This window comes from Bombina bombina, chromosome 3 (genome assembly GCF_027579735.1).
Source record: "Bombina bombina isolate aBomBom1 chromosome 3, aBomBom1.pri, whole genome shotgun sequence".
Taxonomy (NCBI): Eukaryota; Metazoa; Chordata; class Amphibia; order Anura; family Bombinatoridae; genus Bombina; species Bombina bombina.
In genome coordinates, this window is record NC_069501.1 from 554,902,429 (window position 1) to 554,918,977 (window position 16,549).

The 16,549-nt window shown below is 39.2% G+C and overlaps 1 protein-coding gene across 1 annotated transcript in view; it reads right to left on the reverse strand.

Annotated features, from left to right (window-relative positions):
• The window catches only part of HNRNPR (heterogeneous nuclear ribonucleoprotein R), a 175,570-nt gene that overhangs the window by 115,687 nt on the left and 43,334 nt on the right, over positions 1-16,549 (reverse strand). The window contains exon 2 of the mRNA XM_053707075.1: positions 3,893-3,995. Coding sequence (XP_053563050.1) covers positions 3,893-3,973 — 81 coding nt within the window. The 5' untranslated portion in view covers positions 3,974-3,995. The remainder of the gene's footprint in view (positions 1-3,892; positions 3,996-16,549) is intronic.

The window sequence follows — 16,549 nt, forward strand, 5'->3', positions numbered from 1 at the left end:
GGTATGTGAAGGTAAGCATCCTTTAAATCCACTGTGGTCATGTACTGACCCTCTTGGATCATGGGTAAGATTGTCCGAATAGTTTCCATTTTGAACGATGGAACTCTTAGGAATTTGTTTAGAGTCTTTAAATCTAAGATTGGCCTGAAAGTTCCCTCTTTTTTGGGAACCACAAACAGGTTTGAGTAGAACCCTTGTCCTTGTTCCGACCACGGAACCGGATGGATCACTCCCATTGTTAACAGATCTTGTACGCAGCGTAGAAACGCTTCTTTCTTTATCTGGTTTGTTGACAACCTTGACAGATGAAATCTCCCTCTTGGGGGAGATAATTTGAAGTCTAGAAGGTATCCCTGAGATATGATCTCTAGTGCCCAGGGATCCTGAACATCTCTTGCCCAGGCCTGGGCGAAGAGAGAGAGTCTGCCCCCTACTAGATCCGGTCCCGGATCGGGGGCTCTCGGTTCATGCTGTCTTTGGGGCAGCAGCAGGTTTCCTGGCCTGCTTGCTTTTGTTCCAGGACTGGTTAGGCTTCCAGCCTTGCCTGTAACGAGCAACAGCTCCTTCCTGTTTTGGTGCAGTGGAGGTTGATGCTGCTCCTGTTTTGAAATTCCGAAAGGGACGAAAATTAGACTGTCTAGCCTTAGCTTTGGCCTTGTCTTGAGGTAGGGCGTGGCCCTTACCTCCCGTAATGTCAGCGATAATTTCTTTCAAACCGGGCCCGAATAAGGACTGCCCCTTGAAAGGTATATTAAGTAATTTGGACTTAGAAGTAACATCAGCTGACCAGGATTTTAGCCACAGTGCCCTGCGTGCCTGTATGGCGAATCCTGAGTTCTTAGCCGTAAGTTTGGTTAAATGTACTACGGTCTCCGAAATGAAAGAATTAGCTAGTTTAAGGACTCTAAGCCTGTCCGTAATGTCGTCTAGCGTAGAGGAACTAAGGTTCTCTTCAAGCGACTCAATCCAAAATGCTGCCGCAGCCGTAATCGGCGCGATACATGCAAGGGGTTGTAATATAAAACCTTGTTGAACAAACATTTTCTTAAGGTAACCCTCTAATTTTTTATCCATTGGATCTGAGAAAGCACAGCTATCCTCCACCGGGATAGTGGTACGCTTAGCTAAAGTAGAAACTGCTCCCTCCACCTTGGGGACCGTTTGCCATAAGTCCCGAGTGGTGGCGTCTATTGGAAACATCTTTCTAAATATTGGAGGGGGTGAGAACGGCACACCGGGTCTATCCCACTCCTTAGTAACAATTTCAGTTAGTCTCTTAGGTATAGGAAAAACGTCAGTACTCGCCGGTACCGCAAAGTATTTATCCAACCTACACAGTTTCTCTGGTATTGCAACAGTGTTACAATCGTTGAGAGCTGCTAAGACCTCCCCTAGTAGTACACGGAGGTTCTCCAATTTAAATTTAAAATTTGAAATATCTGAGTCCAATCTGTTTGGATCAGAACCGTCACCCACAGAATGAAGCTCTCCGTCCTCATGCTCTGCGAGCTGTGACGCAGTATCAGACATGGCCCTAGCATTGTCAGCGCACTCTGTTCTCACCCCAGAGTGATCACGCTTGCCTCTTAGTTCAGGTAATTTAGACAAAACTTCAGTCATAACAGTAGCCATATCTTGTAATGTTATCTGTAATGGCCGCCCAGATGTACTAGGCGCCAAAATATCACGCACCTCCCGGGCGGGAGATGCAGGTACTGTCGCGTGAGGCGAGTTAGTCGGCATAACTCTCCCCTCGCTGTTTGGTGAAATTTGTTCACATTGTACAGATTGACTTTTATTTAAAGTAGCATCAATACAGTTAGTACATAAATTTCTATTGGGCTCCACCTTGGCATTGGAACAAATGACACAGATATCTTCCTCTGAGTCAGACATGTTTAACACACTAGCAAGAAAACTTACAACTTGGTTATAATCTTTTTTAGCAAAAAAACGCACTGTGCCTCAAAGAGGTACTAACGATTAAATGACAGTTGAAATAATGAACTGAAAAACAGTTATTGCATCAAACTTTAAAACAACACAACTTTTAGCAAAGGTTTGTTCCCATTAGTAAAAAACAACCCTAATTAAATTTGTACATAAGAAAACAAAACAACGTTTTTTATACACAGTCACTATAAGAATTCTCACAGCTCTGCTGAGAGAATTTACCTCCCTTCAAAGAAGTTTGAAGACCCCTGAGATCTGTCAGAGATGAACCGGATCATGCAGGAAATATAAAAGTAGTTGACTGGAATTTTTTGATGCGTAGCAAAGAGCGCCAAAAACGGCCCCTCCCTCTCCCACACAGCAGTGAAGAGAAACGAAACTGTCACAAATAAAGCAAAAAACTGCCAAGTGGAAAATAATGCCCAAATATTTATTCACACAGTACCTCAGCAATGTAAACGATTCTACATTCCAGCAAAAACGTTTAACATGAGAATAGTTATTAAAAGGATTAGTGACCTTTAACACAGTAGTTCCGGTGAAATACCATCCCCAGAATACTGAAGTGTATACATACATGTCATTTTAACGGTATGGCAGGCTTTTCTCATCAATTCCATTCAGAAAATAAAAACTGCCACATACCTCAATGCAGATTCATCTGCCCGCTGTCCCCTGATCTGAAGCCTTTACCTCCCTCAGATGGTCGAGAACAGCAATATGATCTTAACGACTCCGGTTAAAATCATAGTAAAAAATCTCTGTCAGATTCTTCCTCAAACTCTGCCAGAGAAGTAATAACACGCTCCGGTGCTATTTTAAAATAACAAACTTTTGATTGAAGTCATAAAAACTAAGTATAATCACCATAGTCCTCTCACACATCCTATCTAGTCGTTGGGTGCAAGAGAATGACTGGGACTGACGTAGAGGGGAGGAGCTATATGCAGCTCTGCTGGGTGAATCCTCTTGCATTTCCTGTTGGGGAGGAGTTATATTCCAGAAGTAATGATGACCCGTGGACTGATCACACATAACAGAAGAAATAAAATTAAAAAATAAAGTTACATAGACTGGCTGCCAGTAAAAACAAAAAAGCCCCAATCTGCATAATGGTAGACTGTCAGTACCTAAGATGGTGTTGACCAGTGGGGGAAGAGCTGTTTGGAAAAGGGTGGGAGGTGTCTACACTACAGCAAAAATAAACCTTACAAGCAGGAATTTCAAATGTGGTACACAGCTGCAATTAACAGCCTTCTAATTGCCATAAATGACAAAGCCATGCATGCCTGCTTTTTCTGAACAAAGGTGATCTCAGAGAAGCTTTTACAACCATTTGTCTTATGATTCCACTAATTGTGTGTAAATAATTACAGCGAGAAACCCAAAGTTTTTTTTTTGTATCTGGCGGCCAAATAGTGGCATTGAATATACAAAAATATATATATATAGTCCAGAACCAAGCACTTGCATTTGTAACATTTAATTTGCCAGGGTGCTGGTGCATATTATTCATATAAATCATCCATTAGAGACAGCACACACCGGACTTGTTCAAAAGCAGAATCACCAATTTAATGTGACGTTTCAGGGTCCCACTTTTAATAAAACATATACATACTGTATATGTTTGATAAAGGGGGAAACCCCAAAACGTCAAATTAAATTGGTGATTCTGCTTTTGAACAAGTCCGGTGTGTGCGGTCTCTAACGGATGATAGATATATATATTTTATTATTCTTATTTTTATTTTTTTTTCATGGGAAAGTATTTTTGGTTAACCAGATTGACAGTAAAAACGCTATAAATTCTCTGGTACTTTGGGCAAATGTCACTAAGGGAGGCTAAGAGTAAACATGATAATAGTGAAGAGAAAGAAAGAAAAAGTTACACACAAAATAAAAACAATTTTCTAATCAGTTTCAGGAGCACACTTACCTTTATTTTTGCTTCATCTGGAGCTTTTGCACTCTCCTGAGTTTTATTTCCCTGCTTCTCTCTTTGCTTATAGGTTTTCATGTTACCACAAAAAAAATGTATTCTGCAAAAACCAGATGAGAAGAGTAATGAACATTAAGCAAATTAAAATATACACACATTCTATTATATATATTATATGTGCAAACTAAGCGATAATTTTAATATCAAAAAAAATAAATCTATAAATAGAAACTACAGTGGCCCTTGTTAATCCAGTTGCAGCGCAAAGGCTGCATATTAAGCCATTTTTTTATTTTGTTTTTTAATAGTTAAGTCTAACTACGCTATAATTTTGTGCAATTCTGGCAGTACAATTAATTCTATATTGTCAAGACCTAGCTTTTCCAATGGCTAAAATGCACTGTATAACCCTGATTTAAAGGGTCAACAAATCCATGTGCCAGGGTGCCTGTGACACCGTAAAGCAGGGTTCGACAAATTTGCTCAAAACCAAAAGCCAGCAACTTTTTAGACATCCCTATGAGATATATTTATATATCTCATAATATAAAACCAAAAATCATATACAGGTACAAATCCCCAAATCCGGGAATTCCAAACAAACATTCTGAAATCCAAACTTTAATATTTATTTCTTAATTATATTCTGTAAGATGGACACTACCTTCTGAGGCTTGGAAATATAGGTGCCCGGGAATTCCCCTGCATCAAGGCATAGCATCTTAAACTAACTGAAGCCATTTGGCACTGTCGCAAGCTATCTGCTCCCACAGCACTAAGTTGCACTCTTTCACTTTATTCCGTTTACCAGTGTTGACTAACTTTTTTTTTTTTTTTATATATATATATGAATAACATATCTGACTGACTATTTCTGCCTCAAAGTATATAGTTTGTAAAGTATTTCGCAGGGGAGTCTGACAAAATGGATATGCTCAGTGCAAAGAACAGACGCATAATATTTTTGTTTCTGCTCTGCAGGCTACGCTGCTACCAGCTATTCAGAAGCTGGAAAAGTCCACACAGTTACTGATGGAGCAGCTGCAAGCCCTGTTTTGCGGCGAGTATGTAATACTGATTAGTATGGATGCCATCATAGCTCAAACCCCAAGAGTACATAGCAGCACTCTGTACCTGCCCTAGAATCAGAGCCAGAGATCTGGGCTATTAGTAAGGAGCAAGTGCCTGCCACAGCTAATATTACTCTATCAAGTAACAATTGCATTGATTTCCAGCATAAGAACTGTCACCTTTACTGAATTTGGCAACTAAACAACTCTACATACACACAGGTGAGGTTTATCACTAGATGATTTGGCTCTGTAATAGGAGGCATTGCAAGGTGTTCTACAGAGCTGTTTTGAGTTAACTAAGGAGAATTTGGAACGGAGGTGGGCCCCAAGGCAGAACAGTTTGCAGTAAGAACAGGACACATGCAGGAACTGTTAGAGCTTTTGCTTTGCAGCACTGCTCAATATCAGGCTTTTCTCTTCAAAAAGTACAGTGCTCTGGCTGCATTGTGTAAGTTTTTAGTGCAGACAAGGCAAAGTAATTTGAACATTTGATTCGAACAGTTAAATATGGAGCTGCAAAACTATGCATTGATTGATGACTGGCTTTTGGGGGGTTTCAACCACGCCCCCTATACTTTTCCAGTCTGCAAAGCTGGGACTCCGAATGTAAAATGTTCTTGTGAGCAATGCACCTTTTTTATTACTACCTTACAATTATATATGATGCTAGACCAAGAGCAAATAAAAACAATTTATTAAAGAGCCATTTTAAAAACTTTTTTTTCTCTACAGCTAATTTGCAAAGCAATTTTGAACTGCTGTAATATATTATAAAACTTTAAAAACTGCTTAATTCCAGTTCATAAAACACATTGAGCTGGTGCTTTAGTGTTACTGCCTAACTGAATTTCATTTTCAAATGACCTGCAGAAAATTTTCACACAAAAAAAAATCTCATTGCAGAAAGTGAAAAAAAAGTGGGAGATAACACTTGCTCAAGTCATGGATAACCTTTTGCTGCTGCCTCTATTCGCAAGCTCTACTGTACCTAATGTCCAACTATTAAAGTTTTCCACTTTAAAAGTCTTTACAAGAGGAACCTGGTGCTGTAATGACAACGTACTGACTCTTTGTACGAATTGGATAAACCAAGACTTTGCGTATATCACACCATAGGTTAAAGGATTTCTGACCCCCAATGTCAAAATATTTTAATGTTTGAAGTGGTTTCAACTGTTAAACGTTTTCTGATTTATTAGGTTTTAAACATGGTTTAGCTATTTTTAACTGGTCATACTCAGCTAGATGACATTTAAAAGTTTTGCAGTATGTGTAGTGGTGCTTGGAGTTCAGTCTTTATTATGATGGTTACATTTGCCAAAACGTCACCACTACTCTCCTTTAATCTGCTTTCATATGAAAACTCTCTAGGATGCAAAAGATAAAATAAGGGTGAATTGAGTAAATTCCACTTTTTTTCTTTTTTACAGTAACAGTATCACTACCTCTTATTTAAAGTGATGGTAAGTTCAAGTACTCGGTCTAGCATCAATTGATGCATCAATAAAAATAAGAATAGGTTTCATGAAAACTTTCAATAATACAATTTTATAGTGTAATTTAAGGCAAACCGCTCTAATTGTAATGTCTGCTCCGGCAGCCCCGCTACTCATGCCATTCTGGCATGTTTGTGAGTAGAAAGAAAAAAAAAAAGTTATTTTGCGCATGCACTCCCTACATCACGGATATTCTCAGCATTTATGCAATGCATGCACATTAGCAAAATTGAGTAAATTAGTGCCCACAGCTCATCAGATACGGAGCTCCGATCGCAGAGTCAACAGAGAATGTCATGAATACGCAGAGGGTTGGACCACTCTCTAGCGCTGTGCACAAACAAGGAAAAAACAAGTGGGGCAGAGCAGGCAGATGTCTCAGTACTATAGTAAGATTGAACTAATATAAATTATTATTATAGTTATTAGCTATATTTTTAGAATCTTGCTTCCTAAAGTATAAAACTTACCATCACTAATTATTTGCTATTGCATTAATGGGTCTGGAATACATTTAGGTTTATTATTGTCTGTATCTCTCCCATACATTTTTTTATTATATAACCAAAGGAATGATATACTCACTATTAATAGAAGCAATGACTCCTGAACAAAGTTATCTAATTATAGTATCCTTCTTAGCAGGTCGGCTGCCCTGTTCTTTTTCTTTAAAGTTTATTTTTTTGTCATTTGTTTTGCTTTTCTCTAAGAAAAAAATGATGAGAAACACAGGTACTTTATCTTCAATATACTTGTCCCAAGTTATAACATAAAATTAAGGATTTAGTTTGTCCTTGTTTCTGAGACTACTCTGAGTTTGGGGACCTCTTGTGGACACTATCAGTATTGCTTCTTTATCTTACCAACACAATTCTAAAATCCTGCTAGGCTAGGAGATGCATAATATTAGATGTCTCATCTGAAATTATTTTCATAATTTCTCCAATGCGGTAATCCTCGCAAACTTAATTGTTATGGTGTTTGTTGATTCTTTTTTTTTAGCTTTATATTAATGTTGGTTCAGTGCTTATTACAAGGGTCTTTTCTTTTTCTTTTTATTATTGGTGTTGCTGCCAACTTAGGTACCGCTGATGTAAACAACAGAAAAGTAGCTTATACCATATGCATTTACATTCTTAATATCTTCATTAAGAATTTGACTGCTTTGAAGAACTGAAACACTCAGTGTTTTGGTTCTCTCTCTCTGGTATTGCATTCACTCGTCCATTATGATCCAATATAACCTCATATAATACTGAAACAACTAATCAATATAATCGATAATAATCTATTATGAATATAGTTTTCAACAAATCTCATAATCAATTAGTTGATTTGCAATTAGTTGGTCTGTGCACATCGCCAGTTTCACACCAATGAGCTCCTGCACATGGTATTGTGTTTTATGGTTATGCCCTTAGCCTACAGGACGTCTACTTTTCACTTTTTCAGGACAGTATAAGTTTACAACTACTCCTGGCTTTTGTGCAACCAAGAAATAAAATAGGAGTCATTTTGATTGTTTATATTAAAATCAGGTGATTCAGTGCTGAGCTTGTTATTTACACCTATCCCTAGATTGGTGGGAGTTGTTATTTGAATTGATGTGCACTATTATCTGTTTGCACAATTATTAGTGGATCTCTTGGTATTGCTGATTATATGTACTGTATAGATAAATGTGTAAGGCTTTGTCCTGTTATCTATAAATAGTACTTAGCGCTTTTTACTTTTTACTTTGTTTTTTTTTTTTTTTATTGTAATATGTACCAGATTAAACACCTATAAGTATATATCTGTTATTTTAAGAGCGGACTAGATATTTTTCCCCTAAACTTATAGCTGTCTTTTTTTTTACCAGTGAATATAGATATTCAAGATATTTTTATGTTAGAATGAAGTCCAGGCTTACTTTGTTAAGAGGCCCCTTGCATTGGGGAAGAGATAAAGATAAATATCCCACCTTGGTGAAATTGGCAAAAACCCTACTTATGCATCTCAGGCACCTCAACACCATGAGGGCCTCTTATCTGGTGCTGGCAAAATAGCTTGCAAAATTAGAGCCAGCCTCAGCCAGCATGTGGTCATGTTGACATTTTTGTATTTCAATGCAAAGTTTCAGAAAGGTGGGATATGATAGTCTACCTCTTTCTACTTCTTTTAAAACAGTTTGTGGTGTTATTTTGCTTAATTATAAAAAGTTGTTCTGCTGTTTAAAAATTGGACAAATGGTTGTGTTAATGTAAAGTTTTAGTCTGAAGTTTATATTTGTAACAACACTCAGTATGTGGAATGTATTTTAAATATAGGGAAAACATTTTTTTTTTATATACGATTAGTCGATTAATCGAAAAATAGTCAGCCGATTAATCGATTATGAAAATAATCGTTAGTTGCAGCCCTAATCTCTATACCTTAAAGGGACATAAAAAAAAGTCGGGATAGAGACAAAATATAATATGTACTTTAATTACTTTACCTGCAAATTTATACTGCAGTGCATTAACACTTTATGTTAAGTTTCCGAATTGTACAGTTCTAAACTTCGCCCACAAAATTCTTTTTATGGCTGCATATATATCCACCTTTGCTTTGGTAAAATACAATACTTTAAAGGACCAGTCAACACAGTAGATTTGCATAATCAACAAATGCAAGATAACAAGACAATGCAATAGCACTAAGTCTGAACATCAAATGAGTAGATTTTTTTCTGACAATTTTCAAAGTTATGTTTTTTTCCACTCCCACTGTACCATGTGACAGAAATCAGCCAATCACAAATGTATACGCGTACCATGTGACAGCAATCAGCCATTCACAAATGCATTAACGCTTATTCTTGCACATGCTCAGTAGGAGCTGGTGATTCAAAATGTTTAAATATAAAAAGACTGTGCACATTTTGTTAATGGAAGTAAATTGGAAAGTTGTTTAAAATTGCATGCTCTATCTGAATAATGAAAGTTTATTTTTGATTGAGTGTCCCTTTAAATTGTAATTCAGAAAGAGCATGCAATTTTAAGCAACTTTCTAATTTACTCCTATTATCAATTTTTCTTTGTTCTCTTGCTATCATTATTTGAAAAAGAAGGCATCTAAGCTTTTTTTTGTTTCAGTACTCTGGACAGCACTTTTTTTATTGGTGGATGAATTTATCCACCAATCAGCAAGGACAAACCAGGTTGTTCACCAAAAATGGGCCGGCATCTAAACTTACATTCTTGCATTTCAAATAAAGATACTAAGAGAAAGAAGAAAATTTGATAATAGGAGTAAATTAGAAAGTTGCTTAAAATGTCATGCTCAATCTGAATCACGAAAGAAAATTTTTGTGTACAGTGTCCCTTTAACACTAACTATCTGCTGGAGCGTGCATAGAAGCAAATAAGCTGCTGTGAACTTAGTTAAAATACAATGCCTGTGTGTGTGTGTGGGGGGGGGGGGGTCAGTCTACTCCAGAAAGCACAGCTATGTAAGTAATTTTGCTTATTTTTGATAATTTTAAAATACTTGCCAGCAATTTTTATGCAAACTATTTTTTACTTAATTAGCCCTTTTAGAATATGGACAGATCTCAACATGTTTTATGGCACTTTAAGAATTCTTAGAATATCAGAAAGTACCATCACATTTGAAACATATGCTATATGAAGGTTTTAATTGTAGTACTCTACATGCTCTTTTTTAAACTGCTACTTGGCAACCCCAAAACATAAAATCCTACACATGAGAATCATTGCTAGCCTAAGTAACTTTTGAGAGTGTTTCTAGGTGCTTATGTGTTTCCCCAATTGGCTAGGTGGGTTGTACACTAATCAGCCACAACATTAAAACCAACTGCTTAATATCGTATAGGTCCCCCTTGTGCTGCCAAAACAGCTCTGATCTTTGAGGCATGAACTCTACAAGAACTCTGTACATGTCCTGTGGTATCTGGCACCAACATATTAGCAGCAGATCCTTTAAGTCCTGCAAGTTGTGAGGTGGGGCCTCTATGAATCAGATTTGTTGTTCCAGCACATCCTATAGATGTTAAAATCAGATTGTGATCTGGGAACTTGGAGGCCAAGGCAACACCTTGAACTCTTTGTCATGTTTCTTAAACCATTCCTAAACATTTTTTCAGTGTGGCATTATCCTGCTGAAAGAGGCCACTGCCATAAGGGAACACCATTGCCATGAATGGGTTTATGTGGTCTGCAACAATCTCTAGGTAGGTGATACGTGTCAAATAAACATCCAGATGTATGTCAGGGCCCAAGGATTCCCAGCAGAACATTGCCTTCGCCGGGCTGCCGTCTTCCCATAGTGCATCCTGATGCCACCTCTTCCCCACGAAAACTATGCACATGGGCCTGGCCATCCACATTATCTAAAAGAAAACATGATTCATCAGACCAGACAGCCTTCTTCCATTGTTCCATGGTCCAGTTCTGACGCCCACGTCCCTATTGAAGGCGCTTTCGGTGGTGGACAGGGGTCAATATGGGCATTCTAACTGGCAAACTGTGATGCACTGTGTCCTGGCACCGTTCTATCTTGCCAGCATTTTTTCAGCAATTAGAGATACAGTAGCTCTTCCGTGTGATCGGACCAGACGGGCTAGCCTCCAGGATTCCTCCGCCCGCCGCAAGCCCTCTTCGCGGTTCCAAAATGACGAATCCGGCTTCCTCCAATCACAGCGTTACCTCAGGCCATGATCCCCTGGGGGGAAAGCCGTGATTGGAGAAAGCCGGATCCGTCATTTCTGACGTAAGTAGAGGTTTCAGAGGGCCGGTAGAAATCGCTGGAGCGGCTCTCAGGATTAAAAGGTAAGTTTTAGAAGAAAACAAGTGAAATGTCAATTTTGATGAATTAAAGTGCCCTTGTTTTTAATAGGATTATTAAAAACCGGGCACTAATTCCTCTAAATTGACTTTCACTTTAAAAAGAAAGGTAAGTAAAGTAAAGCTTTTTAAAGACAAAATAAAAATTTAAGTTGTTCTGCATGAAAAGGTTAAAGTGGACAGAATTTACCTCACAGTGGCAGCCACTACGAAACATAAAAACCTGAAGTAAATTGGACCAATGCCATCACCTTGAGTTACTAAAAAAATATAATTTATGTAAGAACTTACCTGATAAATTCATTTCTTTCATATTAGCAAGAGTCCATGAGCTAGTGACGTATGGGATATACATTCCTACCAGGAGGGGCAAAGTTTCCCAAACCTCAAAATGCCTATAAATACACCCCTCACCACACCCACAAATCAGTTTAACGAATAGCCAAGAAGTGGGGTGATAAGAAAAAAGTGCGAAAGCATAAAAAATAAGGAATTGGAATAATTGTGCTTTATACAAAAAAATCATAACCACCACAAAAAAGGGTGGGCCTCATGGACTCTTGCTAATATGAAAGAAATGAATTTATCAGGTAAGTTCTTACATAAATTATGTTTTCTTTCATGTAATTAGCAAGAGTCCATGAGCTAGTGACGTATGGGATAATGACTACCCAAGATGTGGATCTTTCCACGCAAGAGTCACTAGAGAGGGAGGGATAAAATAAAGACAGCCAATTCCTGCTGAAAATAATCCACACCCAAAATAAAGTTTAAATGAAAACATAAGCAGAAGATTCAAACTGAAACAGCTGCCTGAAGTACTTTTCTACCAAAAACTGCTTCAGAAGAAGAAAACACATCAAAATGGTAGAATTTAGTAAAAGTATGCAAAGAAGACCAAGTTGCTGCTTTGCAAATCTGATCAACCGAAGCTTCATTCCTAAACGCCCAGGAAGTAGAAACTGACCTAGTAGAATGAGCTGTAATCCTCTGAGGCGGAGTTTTACCCGACTCAACATAGGCATGATGAATTAAAGATTTCAACCAAGATGCCAAAGAAATGGCAGAAGCTTTCTGGCCTTTTCTAGAACCGGAAAAGTTGACAAATAGACTAGAAGTCTTTCGGAAAGTCTTAGTAGCTTCAACATAATATTTCAAAGCTCTAACAACATCCAAAGAATGCAACGATTTCTCCTTAGAATTCTTAGGATTAGGGCATAATGAAGGAACTACAATTTCTCTACTAATGTTGTTGGAATTCACAACCTTAGGTAAAAAATTAAAAGAAGTTCGCAACACCGCCTTATCCTGATGAAAAATCAGAAAAGGAGACTCACAAGAAAGAGCAGACAATTCAGAGACTCTTCTGGCAGAAGAGATGGCCAAAAGGAACAAAACTTTCCAAGAAAGTAATTTAATGTCCAATGAATGCATAGGTTCAAACGGAGGAGCTTGAAGAGCCCCCAGAACCAAATTCAAACTCCAAGGAGGAGAAATTGACTTAATGACAGGTTTTATACGAACCAAGGCTTGTACAAAACAATGAATATCAGGAAGATTAGCAATCTTTCTGTGAAAAAGAACAGAAAGAGCAGAGATTTGACCTTTCAAGGAACTTGCGGACAAACCTTTATCTAAACCATCCTGAAGAAACTGTAAAATTCTCGGAATTCTAAAAGAATGCCAGGAAAAATGATGAGAAAGACACCAAGAAATATAAGTCTTCCAGACTCTATAATATATCTCTCTAGATACAGATTTACGAGCCTGTAACATAGTATTAATCACAGAGTCAGAGAAACCTCTTTGACCAAGAATCAAACGTTCAATCTCCATACCTTTAAATTTAAGGATTTGAGATCCTGATGGAAAAAACAGAATTTATGTTTACCTGATAAATTACTTTCTCCAACGGTGTGTCCGGTCCACGGCGTCATCCTTACTTGTGGGATATTCTCTTCCCCAACAGGAAATGGCAAAGAGCCCAGCAAAGCTGGTCACATGATCCCTCCTAGGCTCCGCCTTCCCCAGTCATTCGACCGACGTAAAGGAGGAATATTTGCATAGGAGAAATCATATGATACCGTGGTGACTGTAGTTAGAGAAAATAAATCATCAGACCTGATTAAAAAACCAGGGCGGGCCGTAGACCGGACACACCTTTGGAGAAAGTAATTTATCAGGTAAACATAAATTCTGTTTTCTCCAACATAGGTGTGTCCGGTCCACGGCGTCATCCTTACTTGTGGGAACCAATACCAAAGCTTTAGGACACGGATGATGGGAGGGAGCAAATCAGGTCACCTAGATGGAAGGCACCACGGCTTGCAAAACCTTTCTCCCAAAAATAGCCTCAGAAGAAGCAAAAGTATCAAATTTGTAAAATTTGGTAAAAGTGTGCAGTGAAGACCAAGTCGCTGCCTTACATATCTGATCAACAGAAGCCTCGTTCTTGAAGGCCCATGTGGAAGCCACGGCCCTAGTGGAATGAGCTGTGATTCTTTCAGGAGGCTGCCGTCCGGCAGTCTCATAAGCCAATCTGATGATGCTTTTAAGCCAAAAAGAGAGGTAGAAGTCGCTTTTTGACCTCTCCTTTTACCAGAATAAACAACAAACAAGGAAGATGTTTGTCTGAAATCCTTTGTAGCATCTAAATAGAATTTTAGAGCACGAACTACATCCAAATTGTGCAACAAACGTTCCTTCTTTGAAACTGGATTCGGACACAAAGAAGGCACGACTATCTCCTGGTTAATGTTTTTGTTAGAAACAACTTTCGGAAGAAAACCAGGTTTAGTACGCAAAACCACCTTATCTGCATGGAACACCAGATAAGGAGGAGAACATTGCAGAGCAGATAACTCTGAGACTCTTCTAGCAGAAGAAATTGCAACCAAAAACAAAACTTTCCAAGATAATAACTTGATATCAACGGAATGTAGGGGTTCAAACGGAACCCCCTGAAGAACTGAAAGAACTAAATTGAGACTCCAAGGAGGAGTCAAAGGTTTGTAAACAGGCTTGATTCTAACCAGAGCCTGAACAAAAGCTTGAACATCTGGCACAGCCGCCAGCTTTTTGTGAAGTAAAACAGATAAAGCAGAAATCTGTCCCTTCAAAGAACTTGCAGATAATCCTTTCTCCAAACCTTCTTGAAGAACGGATAGAATCTTAGGAATTTTTATCTTGTTCCATGGGAATCCTTTAGATTCACACCAACAGATATATTTTTTCCATATTTTATGGTAGATTTTTCTAGTTACAGGCTTTCTGGCCTGAACAAGAGTATCAATGACAGAATCTGAGAACCCTCGCTTTGATAAAATCAAGCGTTCAATCTCCAAGCAGTCAGTTGGAGTGAGACCAGATTCGGATGTTCGAACGGACCTTGAACAAGAAGGTCCTGTCTCAAAGGTAGCTTCCATGGTGGAGCCGATGACATATTCACCAGGTCTGCATACCAAGTCCTGCGTGGCCACGCAGGAGCTATCAAGATCACCGATGCCCTCTCCTGATTGATCCTGGCTACCAGCCTGGGGATGAGAGGAAACGGTGGGAATACATAAGCTAGGTTGAAGGTCCAAGGTGCTACTAGTGCATCTACTAGAGTCGCCTTGGGATCCCTGGATCTGGACCCGTAGCAAGGAACCTTGAAGTTCTGACGAGAGGCCATCAGATCCATGTCTGGAATGCCCCACAATTGAGTTACTTGGGCAAAGATTTCCGGATGGGGTTCCCACTCCCCCGGATGAAATGTCTGACGACTCAGAAAATCCGCTTCCCAATTTTCCACTCCTGGGATGTGGATTGCAGACAAGTGGCAGGAGTGAGTCTCCGCCCATTGAATGATCTTGGTCACTTCTTCCATCGCCAGGGAACTCCTTGTTCCCCCCTGATGGTTGATATACGCAACAGTCGTCATGTTGTCTGATTGAAACCGTATGAATTTGGCCTTTGCTAGCTGAGGCCAAGCCTTGAGAGCATTGAATATTGCTCTCAGTTCCAGAATATTTATCGGGAGAAGAGATTCTTCCCGAGACCAAAGACCCTGAGCTTTCAGGGGTTCCCAGACCGCGCCCCAGCCCACCAGACTGGCGTCGGTCGTGACAATGACCCACTCTGGTCTGCGGAAGCTCATCCCCTGTGACAGGTTGTCCAGGGTCAGCCACCAACGGAGTGAATCTCTGGTCCTCTGATCTACTTGTATCGTCGGAGACAAGTCTGTATAATCCCCATTCCACTGACTGAGCATGCACAGTTGTAATGGTCTCAGATGAATTCGCGCAAAAGGAACTATGTCCATTGCCGCGACCATCAAACCTATCACTTCCATGCACTGCGCTATGGAAGGAAGAAGAACAGAATGAAGTACTTGACAAGAGCTTAGAAGTTTTGATTTTCTGGCCTCTGTCAGAAAAATCCTCATTTCTAAGGAGTCTATTATTGTTCCCAAGAAGGGAACTCTTGTTGACGGAGATAGAGAACTTTTTTCTACGTTCACTTTCCACCCGTGAGATCTGAGAAAGGCCAGGACAATGTCCGTATGAGCCTTTGCTTGTGGTACGGACGACGCTTGAATCAGTATGTCGTCCAAGTAAGGTACTACTGCAATGCCCCTTGGTCGTAGCACCGCTAGAAGGGACCCTAGTACCTTTGTGAAAATTCTTGGAGCAGTGGCTAATCCGAATGGAAGTGCCACAAACTGGTAATGCTTGTCCAGAAAGGCGAACCTTAGGAACCGATGATGTTCCTTGTGGATAGGAATATGTAGATACGCATCCTTTAAATCCACCGTGGTCATAAATTGACCTTCCTGGATGGTAGGAAGAATTGTTCCAAAAACAACTGCGCATTAGTGGCGCGAAAATGAGGCTCTGCCTATGATTAGAGAAGGCCCCCAGTGAAAAAGGTGTCCAATACAGTGCCTGCCGGTTATTTAACATAATTCCCAAGAATAAAATAACTCCTCAAAGCTATAAACTATTAAAAATGCTTATAAATCAATCGTTTTAGCCCAGAAAAATGTCTACCAGTCTTTAAAGCCCTTGTGAAGCCCTTTATTCTTATTTAATAAAAATGGCTTACCGGATCCCATAGGGAAAATGACAGCTTCCAGCATTACCAAGTCTTGTTAGAAATGTGTCATACCTCAAGCAGCAAAAGTCTGCTCACTGTTTCCCCCAACTGAAGTTAATTCCTCTCAACAGTCCTGTGTGGAAACAGCCATCGATTTTAGTAACGGTTGCTAAAATCATT